Raw genomic sequence first — 16,336 nt, forward strand, 5'->3', positions numbered from 1 at the left:
GTCAGTATTCTTTTTATTTAATTTTCTGGTCAGGATAACGATATCATTTACCAGTTTCTTCTCTATTTTATATAGATGATTGGTTTGCTTTTTCTCTTTTATGTAAGCAAATTTTATGTTAAGGGTACATGAATAGGAGAGACTACTTCTCATGGCCAAATGGAGTTGATTTTTGTATCATTCCTTATATAATACTCAAGAACACTTTTATTCATGACTGTCAAAGTGCTGCTTCTGTAGGACTATCAGAATAAGATTTAGTTGGACTATTCCAGCCATCCCTTGAGTGATGACTGATCATTCCGTTTGTATGTTATTTGGGATTCTTGCATGGCCTGGAATCTCCTATTGTCTCCCTTTGGGTTAGTTCACAGTCCTTAACTCCACAAGAGTGGACACTTATTTTATTCTTCAGTAGATCTTGGATTAAATATTTATTTTGCAAACTAATGGCTAAAACAGAAGAGTCCTGTAGATTTCAGTTATCTGTGAGATCCCTCCATTGGCCCCTCATAAATGAATGATTGGGAATTGCTTTATTTCATACCATGTTCCTAGATAGGGTTTCCTTGAGAATCAATCTTCCTACCATATTAAGGATCTGTGGAGAAATGCTTGCTGTTTGGACTGTGAATTCTTACCCTGGTATTTTACTGAAGAAACCTTGAGTATTTGGTGGCTGGAATGGGGGAAACAGTGGAGAGAACAGGCTCTGTTTTCCAGTCCCAGCCAGTAATGATGCTAAGAGAGGCAGAATGTCTTGAACTGGACAAGGTCACTCAGTTTAAGATATTTTTTTCTAGGACTTTCCATTGGGTCATCATGGATAACTGCCCGGTTCAGATTTGCTTAACAAGATTAAATTCCATGGGCCATTTTAAGATCAAGTATTTCTTACACTCACGTTAGATTTCGGGTCTGACTTTGGCTTGGACACATGTAGCATGCTTAAAACTTTTCCCCCAAGTGGCTGCTTGCCAGCTTGTTTAGCTGAACCGACCTTGTCTGCTGACACAGCCTGAAGAGTGTCACACACACGGAATTTATATTAAGCAACCTAGTAGTCCTTGTAATGTCATTTCACATTCAGAACATTTTTTTAAATTAAAGGAAAAATGAAATGTCTCCTTAAGTGGAAGAGAACGACTTCAAATTGGGACTTTGGGAGTTGAGTAGAAAACATCAAACTGGCCATTGCAGACAAATCGTTTCCAGTTGGTGAATAAGAATAGGCTGTGGACCTCAGAGCTTAAACATAAAAGGCAGCAGGAAAACTTGTGTTTCTTTCAGTACTGAAGTAAAAAGGAAACATTTATCTTGCTGCATCCATCCTTACAGTAATGAAAGTTGACTAGAAAAACCAGACAAGAGCTATTTAATTTGTTTATTTGCAAACCTTCAGATGTGGCAGAATAATCTGGAAAGCCAGAGTTCATTATGTCTTCCTCATTCTGGGACAGCAGGGGCATTTTCATTTATATATTTTATCCCACAAACAGCAAAAGACAAATCAGTTAGCACTTCTTCCTCACTGTCCAAAATTATGAGGCATTGGCAATAGCACTAATTGTTTTCTTTGTGTTTTGTTAGGACGGCTTTTGCATCATATAAGGATTGTGTCTAAGTTGGGTTTGCAATGTACCCTGGCAAGGTTAACTTTCAGTAACAGTTTTGCTTTATGAATCTTTACCTCCTTTAATCGTTGGGTGGAATTTTGTTGGAGTGGTGCCAAAAAAAAAGTTTACGTAGTAGGATTAAAATAAACCAAAAAACAGAAACTCTTAGCAATTCTTTCATTAATGATGTTAATGAATCAGTCTGGGACACTTGATAATTGTTTCTTGTAAACATTTAAGTGACTAATTCCAAGAAATGATCTTTGCTATGCAGTGGAGTATTCCCAGTTTTGATGGTAGAGCCCTTCCCTCAATTAACATTTTTTCATCTTTAGACCATAAAGTGGAAATTGTCAGTGAGCTGGGCTGGCAGGAGCAGGGAGGGTTGAGAAGGAGTGTGTAAGTAGACCGTGGAAAGGGGAGAGAGTGGGTGAGGACACACTCCCAGTGTGGGGGCCTTGCAGGCCTGTCCAGTGTGACAGCGGTCACCTGTGTGGTGTGTGTTTATCTGGCTGGGAGAGGAAAGAGCATTTTGTTTGCATGAAACTGCAATAATTGTATACCCTCATTTATAATATGGATAATTCAGATATTGATGGAATATCTGAATATGGATGGAATGGAGTTCAACTTTATGCTGGTTATGGTGGAAAAAGGATTTGCTAAACAAAGTATCATTGTAAACAATGTTTTAGAGGACTATTTAACTTTACAAAAGAGAACACACTCTCAAGCACTTACGGAACTGTCATCCTCAAACCTTGTGTCAGTTATGATAGTCTCCATATGCCCATTTAGGGATTCATTTAAGGTCCGGCAGACTTGCTCCTCAGGAATACTTCACCATCACTTGCTTTGTATTACTATATGGATTGAAAGTAATGCAGCTGCCATTAACAAAATGTGTGTATGCTCCATCCATCCATCCACCCATTCACCCATCTACCTATCCACCCATCGACATATCTACCCATACATCCACCCGCACACCCATTCATCCACCCATCCAACTGTCCATTCATCCATCCATCCACATACCCATCCACCTATCCATCTACCCATTCACCCATCTACTCATCCACTCATCTGCCCATCCATCCATCCATCCTCATACACATCCACCTATCCATCTACCCATTCACCCATCTACTCATCCACTCATCTGCCCCTCCATCCACCCATCCGTCTACCTACCCACCCATCTGTCATCCACCCATCCATTCATCCATCCATCCATCCATCCGCTCATCTATATATCTACCCATCTATCCACCCATTCACCCATCCACCCACCTATCCACCCATCCATCTATCTGCCCATCCACCCATCCATATATCTCCCCATCCATCCACCCATTCACCCATCCATCCACCTATCCACCCATCCATTCATCCATCCATCTATCCATCCATCTACCCATCCACCCATCCATATATCTACCCATCCGTCTGCCCATGCAGCTAGCACCTACCCATCCACCTATCCACCCATCCATTCATCCATCCATATACCCATCTACCCATTCGTCTACCCATCCACCTATCCATGCACCCATTCACCCATCCCCCATCCATCCACCCACCCATTTATCTATTCATCCATCTATTCATTAACCTATCCACCCACCCATCTACCCATCTGTCCATTCATCCACCCACCCACCCACCCACGCAGTCATCCATCTGTCTATTCACCCACCTGTTCGTCCACCCATCCATCCATCCATCCATCCATCCATGGAATCTCTTTCAAAGCAGATGAATCTCTTTACCTGCTTTAAAAATCTGTTAAGGCTTTCCGTGTAAATGTTCAAACTATCATGGTTTGGAAATGTGATCTTTAGGAGGAAAGCCCAAGAACAGCCAGTTGTTATGGAGAGTCAGGGACTCTTCCTGAGGAGCCAGAATCTCTGGATTTAGGTTTGGTTCTCTCTCAGCCACTTGATTTAGCTGTATTTGGCAAGTATCTTAACATTTTCAGGGGCTCAGTTTTCTAATGTATAAAATGGAAATAACTCTGCTCTTTTACTCCCATCTCCTTCTAGCCCTCACTGTAGATTGTGGAATGATGACTAAGGCTTGAAAGCCTTACTAATAAACTATTGAGTGCTCTTAGTATTGTTGGAATCAAAAATAAGAAAAGAGGGCTTCTGGTTAAAGGCACAAAGGCATTCTCCAGTAATCCAATGAAAGCAGCAAAGAATGAAAAACAGAGAAGTAAATTTCATCAATGAAACAACAACAAAAAAAATGGCTACGACCCTGAACTACACAACATGAAGCAAACTTTACACTGCAGTATAGGCTTGATTTTTGTTGGTCTGTCTAGCAAACAGGCCTTCTCACATTGTGTAATAAATGCTGCTCAGTCCATATTTGGAGAAGGGTTAGCCCTGTCTTCCCTGTGTCCCTCCCAGGGGTGGTTATGTGGCCCAAGGCTGGCTAATCAGAGTTTGCCAACCCCAGCTACAGCAGTTGATTCAGAGATGGGCACATGATCCAAGCCAGGCCAGTTGCATTCCTCCATGGGACTTTCACCAAGGCCTTTGGGGAAAGTGCTCTTTCTCCAGGTTCACAAACTATAAAGATGATGTGGTCTTGGAGCTGACAGTGGCCTTTTCACAGCCTTATGGAGAGAGATGCTGAGAGGGAAGTGGTACATAAACAAAAAGAGCAAGGAACGAAGATAATGATCAAGTTCGAGGATGACATATAAACCTCTAGATCCAGCTGTGCCTGAAGCCACCACATCAACATTGTAGAATACTGTTTTGTGAACCAATGTGTTCCTTTTTCTTTCTCCTTCCCTCCTTTCTTTTTCTTTTCTTCTCTCCTTCCTTCCTTCCTTCCTTACCCCTTCCCTCTCCCTCTTCTCCTTCCTTCCTTCCCCCTTTCCGTTCCCTTCCCTCTCCTTCCTTCCCTTCCTTCCTTCCTTCCTCTCTCTTTCTTTCTTCCTGTGTTCCCTTTTCTCTTTTCTCCCTCCTTCCTTTTCTTTTCTTTTTTTTCTTTTTTTGACAGAGTCTAGCTCTATTGTCAGGATGGAGTGCAGTGGCACAATCTTGGCTCACTGCAACCTCCGCCTCCCTGGTTCAAGCGATTCTCCTGCCTCAGCCTGCCCCCTGTAGCTGGGATTACAGGCATGTGCCACCACGCCAAGCTAATTTTTGTATTTTTAGTAGAGATGGGGTTTCACCATGTTGGCCAGGATGGTCTTGATCTCCTGACCTTGTGATCTGCCCACCTCAGCCTCCCAAAGTACTGAGATTACAGGCGTGAGCCACCGTGGCTGGCTTGCTTTCTTTTTTTTTTCTTTTTTTTTTCTTTCTTTCTCTTTTCTTTCTTTCTTTCCTTTCTTTTCTTTCTTTCTGTCTTTCTCTATCTTTTTCTTTTCTTTCTTCTTTCTTTTCTTCTCTCCCCTCCCCTCCCCTTCCTTCCTTCCTTCCTTCACTCCTTCCTTCCTTCCTTCCTTCTGACAGGGACAGTTTATGGTACTTTAGATTAGGTTTTGTTACTTGGAACATTGCATTCATAAGAATCTAGTTAACCTTCCAGGCCCTAAGAAATCTAGATGATAACAAGGGGTAATTTGAAAGTGGACACATACCTTCTCAGACCTTGAGCAAGAAACAGATTTCACTAAAAGTGAGTCTCTTAATTCAGAAAGATGTACTCAATATTTAATTAAAGATATGAGATCTAACGATGTAGGCAGGCTGCGGGAGCAGGGAGTATGCCCTGTGTAAGGACTCCATTCAAGATCCAGATCAAGAAGTGAGGGGGAAGATGGAGCTGAGGATGACACACACTCCTGGTTACATGTGAGCCAGCTAGTTTGTGTGTGTGTGTGTTTTGGGGGAGGGGCTTGATACATTAGAATTTAAGGAACCCAGCATGTGAAAGGGCTTTTCTGTGCATCACAGCAACCTGCTCCACACAAACCAAGGGAACATATACTCCCAGGTCAGCAAAGGTAATGGATTTGGTGATTGCAAGTTTAAGAAAACAGACTAAAGTTTAAGCTACAGAATACCTCCGTTCGCTCTCTCTATGGATCCTTATTCAGCGTTAATAAATAAATGGCTCTGTTTAAAGATAAATACTATTAAGATAGGAACCAACGTGGGACTTGAGCTTAGATATATAAGGAACATAGCAAAAAAAAGATGAAGGAAGTGGATCACGGAAGGTATTACCCTCCAAAAACATGGAAAGAGTTCAAACAATTTTCCATAGTCTCAGAGAAATTATAGATAATGTGATCATTCTCTTAAAAAAAAAAAAGAGAGGGTTCAGGCATGGTGGCTCACGCCTGTAATCCCAACACTTTGGGAGGCCGAGGCGGGCAGATCATGAGGTCAGGAGATCAAGACCATCCTGGCTAACATGGTGAAACCCTGTCTCTACTAAAAATACAAAAAAAATTAGCTGGGCATAGTGATAGGCACCTGTAGTCCCAGCTACTCGGGAGGTTGAGGCAGGAGAATGGCGTGAACCCGGGAGGCAGAGCTTTCAGTGAGCCGAGATCATGCCACTGCACTCCAGCCTAGGCGACGGAGTGAGACTCCCTCTCAAAAAAAAAAAAAAAAAGGAAAAAAGCACTGTTCTTTGGGTTATAAGAATTTAAATTAGAGATTCTAAGCCCATATAAGGAGATGAAAAATAAGCTTACAGTACACAAAAAAGAAATGAAAGAAAAATGTATCAAGAGGAAAGCCACATTAGGAATAAAAAATTAGAATAAAACAGGTGAAAATACAATAGGACATGGTGGACAGGCTAGAAGAAATCTTACAAAAAGAAATGAATAATAAAGCTATGAAAATGATTATTGAGATAGATATGGAAGAATGAAACTTGTTTTCCTGAAGAAGGTAATTATCTTCCTTCACTTCCTCTGCTAACGCTGTCTTACTGTGAATTGTCAGACACTTTTCTAAGTCCTTTACGTATATTAAGTCATTTAATATTCACAACAACTCATGAAGAATGGAAGAGATCAGAGCAGAAAGAAGAAGAAAAATACTAAGACATAACAGAAGAAAACTTTCTGAAACAAATACTTAAATCTGAAGCTCAAATGGACACATGGTATTCCAAGAAAAATTTGATATGGAATAGTCCATACTAAGACATTTCCACCAGTGCTCAGCACTAGAACACTACCCAGTACATAGTACGCACTCAGTGAATAATTGTTGATTGGGCGGGCAAATGGAAGAAAGTTTCATATGGCTATCCCGGCTGAACGAACAAGTCACATAAAAGGAGAAGAAGACAGGCTGGCTTCTGGTTTTCTTAAAGAATCACTCAGTGCCAGAAGGCAGTAATGTCTATGAAGTCCTAAGTGTAATAAGGGGTAACTGAAGAATTGTATTGCCAGTCCAGTTGTACAGAAGCAACAGATAGACACTTTCAATATGAATGAACTGAGGGAATATACTACTCATGCACTTTCCAGAAAACCTGTAGACAACAAAATGATGAGTCAAAATTCAAAACCTAGAAATGAAGAAGCTATGTTAAAAGCATTCATGGTGAGTACAGTAATGATTTTGTTTTCGTATTGGATTAAAACTAAACAACTCTGCTTATGGAACAGAAACCTTGACAATGTGGTAGTAATATAAATAACCAAAACCAGTACTTGGGAGGAAGTGTGAGTACTGATTTCTTTACTTTCATAATGGCGAATAGATTTGTCATTAGCTAAAGTCTGAAATTGAAATATATAGTTGAAAAAATAATGATTTCAGCATCCTAATGTTTTTCATTACTTTTTTCTTAACTTTAGAGAGATCTTTTAGAAACTATTCTCTCTTTGTGAAGACCCATTCATCTGAAGTTCTACAATTCCTTCAGTTTCACCTCAATTTCTGTTCTTTGTTAAGTTCAAGCAAAGTTTATACTTAATGCTTTTTCACTACAATAACATGTATGGTATGATTCCATTTATGTGTATCCATTTAGCTGTCCTCCCTCCTGCCCTTCTGTTCTTTCATTCTTCTATCTTTTCCTCTGAACATATGCAGAAATATGTCTGGAATGATGTTGACCACATATTATGATGTTTATTTCTGGGTGGTGGGGTCCTGGATACTTTTTTAAAAATCTTCTTTGTACTTTATTATATTGCCTGGCTTTTAAAAAATAATAAATATATCATTTTTTCAAAAACAATGAAGTCATTATTCTTTTAAGATTTTAAGAGCGATGTGGCTGAGAAACTTTCTATTTGGAAAAGACAAAGACATTGGCCTGATTTTGTAGAGACCCTCCTTCTTTCTGTCCGATAAGCGTTTCCTGGTAAGCAATGCCCTGTGCTGAGGGGTTGAGAGATAGAAGAGTGGACCCTGTCCACGAGGAGCTTACCAGCGTGTCAGGCCTTGCTTCTCAAGTATGGTCCCTGGAGCAGCAGCATCAGCATCCCCTGGGAGCCTGTTAGAAATGTAAGTCCCCAGACTTACCAAATTAGAATCTGCATTTTTATAAGATCTCCAAGTGCTTTGAATGCACACACAAGGTCTAGAAGCACTGTTCAAAGATGAACTCAAATGCTGGAGGAATGAAAGGGGAACTGAAAGAAGGTATACTGAGAGTTTAGAGGTCAGAGCAGCTAATTCTGACTTAAGGATCAAGGGAAAATTCCTAGAGTAGTTGGGATTTGGGGGTGCATCTTGAAGGTTGATTTTCATGAGGGATGGAGCACTGTGTTCTTGGCTAAAGGAGGAGCATAAGCCAGAAGTGGGATTTGACGTGGCAGTGGCAGGAGGCATCCTGAGGCTGCAAGCCATAGTGCTGAGCAGCATGTCTGGAAGGGAAGTTAGGGACACATGACAGATGGCCTTCAATGCTACTCCCAGGTATGTGGGTCCATTGTTTAAATAAAGGTGCACCACTGAGAGGTGACTTTCACTGTCAGTTATGTGAAGGACGAATGGGGAGAGGAGAGCCTGGGACAAAGGAAGCCATTGGGAAGCTGTTGTAGCAGTTCTAGCGTAAGGTGTGAAGGGAGCACGGCACCAGGGCATTCAGAATGGAAAGCAGAGATGGAACCCTGCATGGCACTGGTTAACACAGTAGCATGCTGCAGAAGAGGCCAGTCACAGCCACTGCTCCCTGTACTGAACGAAATCCTCACAGATACAGCACTGACAAGTTACAAGGGCTTTTCACATGCAGTGCCTTGAAACTGTGGGGCTTTGAATGTTAAGGGGAGTATGAAACCATGAGCCTTTAAGCTAAGGGAATTTAAGGTTAACTAAGTTAAGCTAACATGGATAGCTACAAAGCAATATATCTAATCGTGTATATATATATATAGAACTTTAATAATAACCAGTTAGTGATTATTGAAAAAGGTGCCAAGGGGTGTGTGTGTGTGTGTCTGTGTGTATGTGTGTGTGTGTGTATGTATTTTAGTCTTGTGCCCAAGCCAACACTATTAAGTACCTTGGAGGACTTTCTTAAAATTTTGATCTTACAGACATCACTTTAAAACCATGTCCTTTAATTTCAAGTGTTTGTGTATAGCTGTTTAAGTAGAATGCTTTAAGTTTAGTAATTAAGAAAAAGTGATCATCTGGCTGGACACGGTAACTCACACCTGTGATCTTAGCACTTTGGGAGGCCGAGGTCAGGAATTCAAGACCAGCCTGCCCAACATGGTGAAATCACATTTCTACCAAAAATACAAAAAATTAGCCAGGTGTAGTCCCGGCTACTTGGGAGGCTGAGGCAGGAGAATCACTTGAACCCAGGAGGCAGAGGTTGCAGTAAGCTGAGATCGCACCCCTGCACTCCAGCCTGGGTGACAGAGTGAGACTCCGTCGCAAAAAAAAAAAAAAAAGAAAAGTAAAGAAAAAGTGATAATCTGTCTGGAAACTGTATATCTAGTGCTTTAGGCTATGAAACATGCTGAGGGGACCCTCCCCCCGTTGTCCACCCCTCTGTTGGCATTACCAAATTGCAGTCGAAGTATGGAAGAGACTATAAAGCAGGATCAGCAAACTAAAGCCCATGAGCTAAATCCAGCCCATTGCCTGTTTTTGTAAATAAACTGTATTGGAACACAGCCACACTCATCATTTACCTATTGTCCATGGCCATCTTCACACTGCAGCAAGAGTTGAGTACTTATGACAGAAACTGTGTGGCCACAAAGCCTAAAACATTTACTATCTGCCTTGAACCTACACAACTTGAATCTAGTTTGAAAAACGAAGTGTCTTTTTCTTATGGCAAGGATAAGTTTAGTTCAAAAGTTGCTAAATTTTCTCTTATCCATAAGCATCCTTTACAATTTCCTTACATGTCATTTTTTCCAAAATGGAAATAAATTTATTGACTTTTTAAACATTCCAAATCCTTCTGTTTAATCTACTTCTTAATATTTGTTTAGTTATTCCTCCAAAGTAGGAATAAACAAACTACAGCCAGCCAGGTCCGGTGGCTCACGCCCGTAATCCCAGCACTTTGGGAGGCCAAGGTGGGCGAATCACCTGTGGTTGGGAGTTCGAGACCCGCTTGGCCAACATGGTGAAACCCCCATCTCTACTAAAAATCCAAAAATTAGCCGGGTGTGGTGGCACATGCCTGTAATCCCAACTACTTGGGAGGCTGTGACAGGAGAATCACTTGAGCCTGGGAGGTGGAGGTTGCAGTGAGCAGAGATCACATCACTGCACTCCAGCCTGGGCGACAGAGCGATACTCATCTCACAAACAAACAAACAAACAATATAACTACAGCCCAGGAGCCAAATCTGGCCATCCATCTGGTTTTTGTTTGTTTTGTTTTTCTTTTTTACAGCCCTTGAGCTAATAATGGTTTACACACTTTTTTAAATCATTACATTTTAAATGGTTACAAATGTAACCATGTAGTACCTGGATTTTCCCACTTGGCCCACAAAGTGTGCAATATATTATCTAGCTCTTTAGGGAAAAAGCTTGCTGACCTCTGACTAAAGAACCTTAGTCATAATAATTAGAAGAACTGTCAGAATTATAGCAAAGTCTGAATTTTATAGTTTTTTGTTTGTTTGTTTGTTTGTTTGAGACAGAGCCTCACTCTGTTGCCCAGGCTAGAGTGCAGTGGTGTGTGGTGTGATCTTGGCTCACTGCAACCTCCGCCTCCCAGGTTCAAGCAATTCTCTTGCCTCAACCTCCCGAGTAGCTGGGATTACAGGTACACGCCACCACCCCCAGCTAATTTTTGTATTTTTAGTAGAGATGTGGTTTCGCCATGTTGGCCAGGCTGGTCTTGAACTCCTGACCTCAAGTGATCTGCCTTCCTCAGCCTCCCAAAGTGCTGTGGTTACAGATGTGAGCCACCATGCCTGGCTAATTTTATAGTATTTTTAAAGAAATATACTTGTATTTCTTTGGGGTGCATGTGGTCCAAAAGTAGATATTGTCCACATTATTGACTCATGGATGGGCAGTGGTAACTCAAGTCAGTCCGTGTGTAGCACTGCCATAGCCACAGATTGGTTCTGGCTGTTCAGAGTGAAATGTAGGACCCTCCTCACTGATTGCAAGAGAAGACTTTGCTTTTGCTCTTAAACATGTGGGCTGAGGAAGAGAGGCCTGGGAATGCCAGACCCATTTTGCTTTAATCAGAACTCCAACCTGGTTACAGCTGGAACTGAGGGAAGGGCAGAGCTGAGAGAATCGCAGAAAGATGCAGCCAAAGGCCTGATTGCACCATGCCTAAAACCCACCCTACCTGTCCACATTCAGGTTATGTGAGTCAATAAATTGCATTTATTGTTTAAATCCATTAAAATTAGGTTTTTGTTATTTGTTGATCAAGATATCATAAAGAACAAAACAGTGCCAATCTGCCTGTACGAAGAATTTCACAGAGGAGCTTTAAGAAATAACTTCTGAAATTATTTTTGGTACATGAAAAATCATTGCAAAAAATTTAATTACAGTCTTTAATAATATGGAACAGGAAACTAGGAAGAACAATTTTGCTGGATGACTGAATCAAGATCCAAAAACATCTGATAGGCAGGAATGCTTTGCCAAATGCGGCACTGTGGAATTTAGGAAGAACAAGCAAAGGCCCAACCTGGATGGGAAAATCTGCCTTAGTGCACACGCAGGAAAAGGTTAGAGACACCCACCACTGTGACGTGACCACCAAACCGCTAATGTCATTTTAGGCTGCAGCGTTACGTAGAACATCTCTCTGTCCTCAAGCCATACTACCTTTGGCTGAGTGCTGGGTTCCAGACTTTAAAAGGGATCCAGACAAGCGAACACTCACTTTGAGTAACTGAGTGTCCTGGAAGAGATTTGAAACCGCATCATGTGAGGAACAGTTGAAGGGACTGGAGGAGTTTGTTGATGACATCAGTGACGACCACAGCCATAATAGTAAACATGTATTAGTTACCATGTGCCTGGAACTGTGCCAAGCAATCGCACATCCTATCATTTAGTCCTCACAACTGTCTCACATTGGGGGATAGTGTTATTTACCACACCTTTCTACAGATGAGGAAACCAAAACTTACCCAAGGTCACACAGCTATAAGTGGTCGGACCATGGGATTTAAACCATAGGAGATGACTTTATGTGGGGAATGCAACATCTTTAAATATGTGCAGGATTATCAAGAAGAAAAAGAATAAAGATTTGTTTCATGCAGTTCCAATTAGTAGAACCAAGACCAATGAGCAGAATTTACAGAGAAACAGATTTCTTTTGAGTACATAAGTCCGTCTATTCTTCCTTTTCTCCTTAACGGAGTGATTTTCTTTTCTTGATGCCTCTCTTCCCCATTCAGTCTTACTGTGGGACTTCAGCTCTATGGCTGTGTGGAAACCCTGGTAGGCTTCCCCTGCTATCCTATTCCTCCATGGCTATGTTCTGTTATTTCCTCTGCCTGAAATCCTGTCAACCCTTGACTTAACGGAACCTCTTGAATGTGTTCCTTCTTCTCCAGTTCCACTGTCACCCTCAGATTAGTCCTTGTTCCTTCTCTCCAAGTCTCCTAAATACTCTTGTCATTGCACACCCCCAAATCACATCACTTCCTTGTATAAGAACCCATGACAGTTCCTTATTGCCTGTCAAATCAGATTCATTTACTCAGCCCATAGTGTGGGTTGAGTAAACCCATAAAAACCTTCTATGACTGTCTTACTTGCCCTGGGCACTTATCCTCTGCCCTCAGTATCAGTCTGCTTATGCCTGTCTTTATTTTCACTCATGCTATTCCCCTTCTGAGAGTAGTGTTGTCATTTGCTGGTTTAACTTTTATTCTTTTATTATTATTATTTTTTGAGGCAGAGTCTTGCTCTTTCACCCAGGCTGGAGTGAAGTGTGCAATCTCGGCTCATTGCAACTTCTGCCCCCTGGGTTCAAGCGATTCTCCTGCCTCAGCCTCCTGAGTAGCTGGAATTACAGGCGCCCGCCACCATGCCCGGCTAATTTTTGTATTTTTAGTAGAGATGGAGTTTCACCATGTTGGCCAGACTGGTCTCGAACTCCTGACCTCAGGCGATCCGCCTGCCTCGGCCTCCCAAAGTGCTGGGATTATAGGTGTGAGCCACTGCGCCCTGCCTATTATTATTTTTGAGACAGGGTCTCACTCTGTCACCCAAGCTGGAATGCAGTGGCACAATCACAGCTCACTGCAGCCTTGACCTTCTGGGCTCAAGCGATCCTCCTGCCTCAGCTTCCAAAGTGGCTGGGACTACAGGTGTGTGCCACCATGCTAGATAGTTTTAAAATTTTTTTTTAGAGGGAAAGTCTTGCCATATTGCCCAGGCTGGTCTTGAACTCCTTGAACTCCTAGGTGCAAGTGATCGTCTCACCTAGGCCTCCCAAAGTGGTGGCATTACAGTCGTGAGCCACCATGCCGGCCAACTTTTATTCTTTTAAGGCCCATTTTGTAGTCCACTTCTCCCACTCACTAATCACTTCCTTCTTAGCACCCTCTAGTTCTTACAATCTGTTGAATTTCACATTCTAGTACTTTATTAACAACTCTATTGGACTTTTCCATTAAAAAACAGTGGTTCCTTAGTTCCTCAGAGTAGATTTTAAACTTCATCAGGGCAATGCCATGCACATTCTTTAGCTCAATAAGATTTGACTCTGGACTGCTTAGACAAGTGATTACTGACTCATAAGGAAAGAGAAAATTAATCTGTTTATTAAGTTCTTCCAGTGTCAGTGTACTAAGCAGAGTCATTGCATTCAATTTAAGTTGAGGAAACCAGGCTCAGCGCAGTGGCTCACACCTGTAATGCTAGCAATTTGGGAGGCCGAGATGGGAGGATTGCTTGAGGCCAGGAATTTTAGACCAGCCTGGTCAGCATAGCAAGCTCCCCATCTCTATTTAAAAAAAAAAAATTAATGATGAGGAAACCAAAGCTAAGTAGTTCACCCAAGGTCACAATGCCAATAAAAGTTAGACCCAGGACCCAAACTCAGGCAGCTTGGCTTCAGAACCTACATATACCCACCACAACATAAGGATCACGTAGAACAGCACTTAATACCAGTCCTGTGCTCTTTTTTTATTTCTAACATTATTATTACTTTTTTAAAATTATACTTTAAGTTCTGGAATGCATGTGCAGAAAGTGCAGTTTCATAGGTATACATGTGCCATGGTGGTTTGCTGCACCCATCAGCCCATCGTCTACATTAGGTATTTCTCCTAATGCTATCCCTCCCCTAGCCCCCCACCCCCCGACAGGCCCCAGTGTGTGATGTGCCCCTCTCTGTGTTCATGTGTTCTCATTGTTCAACTCCCACTTATGAGTGAGAACATGCAGTGTTTGGTTTTCTGTTCTTGTGTTAGTTTGCTGAGAATGATGGTTTCCAGCTTCATCCATGTCACTGCAAAGTACATGAACTCATCCTTTTTTATGGCTGCATACTATTCCATGGTGTATATGTGCCACATTTTCTTTATTCAGTCTATCATTGATGGACATTTGGGTTGGTTCCAAGTTTTTGCTATTGAACAGTGCTGCAATATGCATACGTGTGCATGTGTCATTATAGTAGAATGATTTATAATCCTTTGGGTATATACCCAGTAATGGGATCGCTGGGTCAAATGGTATTTCTGGTTCTAGATCCTTGAGGAATTGCCACACTGTCTTCCACAATGGTTGAACTAATTTACACTCCCACCAACAGTGTAAAAGCATTCCTATTTCTCCACATCCTCTCCAGCATTTACTGTTTCCTGACTTTTTAATGATTGCCATTCTACCTGGAGTGAGATGATATCTCATTGTGGTTTTGATTTGCATTTCTCTAATGACCAGTGATGATGAGCTTTTTAAAATATATTTGTTGGCCGCATAAATGTCTTCTTTTGAGAAGTGTCTGTTCATATCCTTCATCCACTTTTTGATGGGATTTTTTTTTCTTGTAAATTTGTTTAGTTCTTTGTAGATTCTGGATATTAGCCCTTTGTCAGATGGATAGACTGCAAACATTTTCTCCTATTCTGTAGGTTGCTTGTTCACTCTGATGATAGTTTCTTTTGCTGTGCAGAAGCTCTTTAGTTTAATTAGATCCCATTTGTCAATTTTGGCTTTTGTTGCCTTTGCTTTTGTTGTTTTAGTCATGAAGTCTTTGCCCATGCCTATGTCCTGAATGGTATTGCCTAGGTTTTCTTCTAGGGTTTTTATGGTTTTAGGTCTTATGTTTAAGTCTTTAATCCATCTTGAGTTAATTAGTTCTGTGCTCTGCTTGAGAACTGGGAGACCCAGCACTGCTAAGCATTTGCATATAAGAAGGACACTTCATTTTTTCCCCTAGAAGTGGGGATACATGCGTGTGGTATTTATGTAGGCAACCTCATCACTGACCGTGACTTGAGGGAGAGTGGACCAGTGACTTTGGAAGCCCATTAGTTGAAAAGTATCTTGCTTGATTTTAATAGTTGTGTAGGGCAGGTGTATGTATTGAAAGCAAGGCCTTGTCCCTAGTCTCAAACCTTCTTGTTATTTCTAGGAGTGATAAATATGAGAACTTCCTTGGCTCCACACCCTGACAAACTTGGTATTTTACCTTTTCGCAAGGTTGATTCTTTTATTTCTGCCTTCTTTGAGAGGTCCCTGTCCCCATAGCCATTTTCGATTGGCTAGTGACATTTGCTATCATGTATTTTTATTATGTACAAATAAAGCAGTTATTTCTGAATATTAATTAGACAATTTTTGGAAAATTGACTTCATCTTTTTCCTATTTTATGATTAAAGGAAGTGTTAAGTGTTTAAAAAAAAAAAAGTGGGGGTGGCTGGTGGGCGCCGTGGCTCACACCTGTTATCCCAGCATTTTGGGAGGCCGAGGCAGGCGGATCACCTGAGGTTGGGAGTTTGAGACCAGCCTGACCAACATGGAGAAACCCCGTCTCTACTAAAAATACAAAATTAGCCAGGCGTGGTGGCACACACCTGTAATCCCAGCTACTCGGGAGGCTGAGGCAGGAGAATCCCTTGGACCTGGGAGGCGGAAGTTGGGGTGAGCCGAGATCACGCCATTGCACTCCAGCCTGGGCAACAAGAGTGAAACTCCATCTCAAAAAAAAAAAAAAAAAAAAAGGTGGGGGGAACATGTTAATGAAGTAAAAAATGGTATTTGGAGAAGCTAATCTTCAGGGCGGTAGGAAAGGCCAAGGGCTAAGCTGCAACATGGCATAGTCACTGGGGGGCTCACTACACAGGAAGGAGAAGCCA

The 16,336-nt window shown here is 41.7% G+C and overlaps 2 protein-coding genes across 13 annotated transcripts in view; both read left to right on the forward strand.

The window, feature by feature from the left end:
- The window catches only part of ARMC2 (armadillo repeat containing 2), a 126,314-nt gene that overhangs the window by 29,076 nt on the left and 80,902 nt on the right, over positions 1–16,336 (forward strand). The gene's annotated exons all lie outside the window — the stretch shown is intronic.
- On the forward strand, positions 7–9,997 carry LOC117980666 (uncharacterized). Its single transcript, XM_034962667.3, is given in 3 exon segments — positions 7–2,656; positions 2,733–3,193; positions 3,195–9,997. Coding segments are annotated over 3 exon segments (942 nt in total). The 5' UTR covers positions 7–2,211; the 3' UTR covers positions 3,231–9,997.

This window comes from Pan paniscus, chromosome 5 (genome assembly GCF_029289425.2).
Source record: "Pan paniscus chromosome 5, NHGRI_mPanPan1-v2.0_pri, whole genome shotgun sequence".
In the NCBI taxonomy this organism is placed as follows: Eukaryota; Metazoa; Chordata; class Mammalia; order Primates; family Hominidae; genus Pan; species Pan paniscus.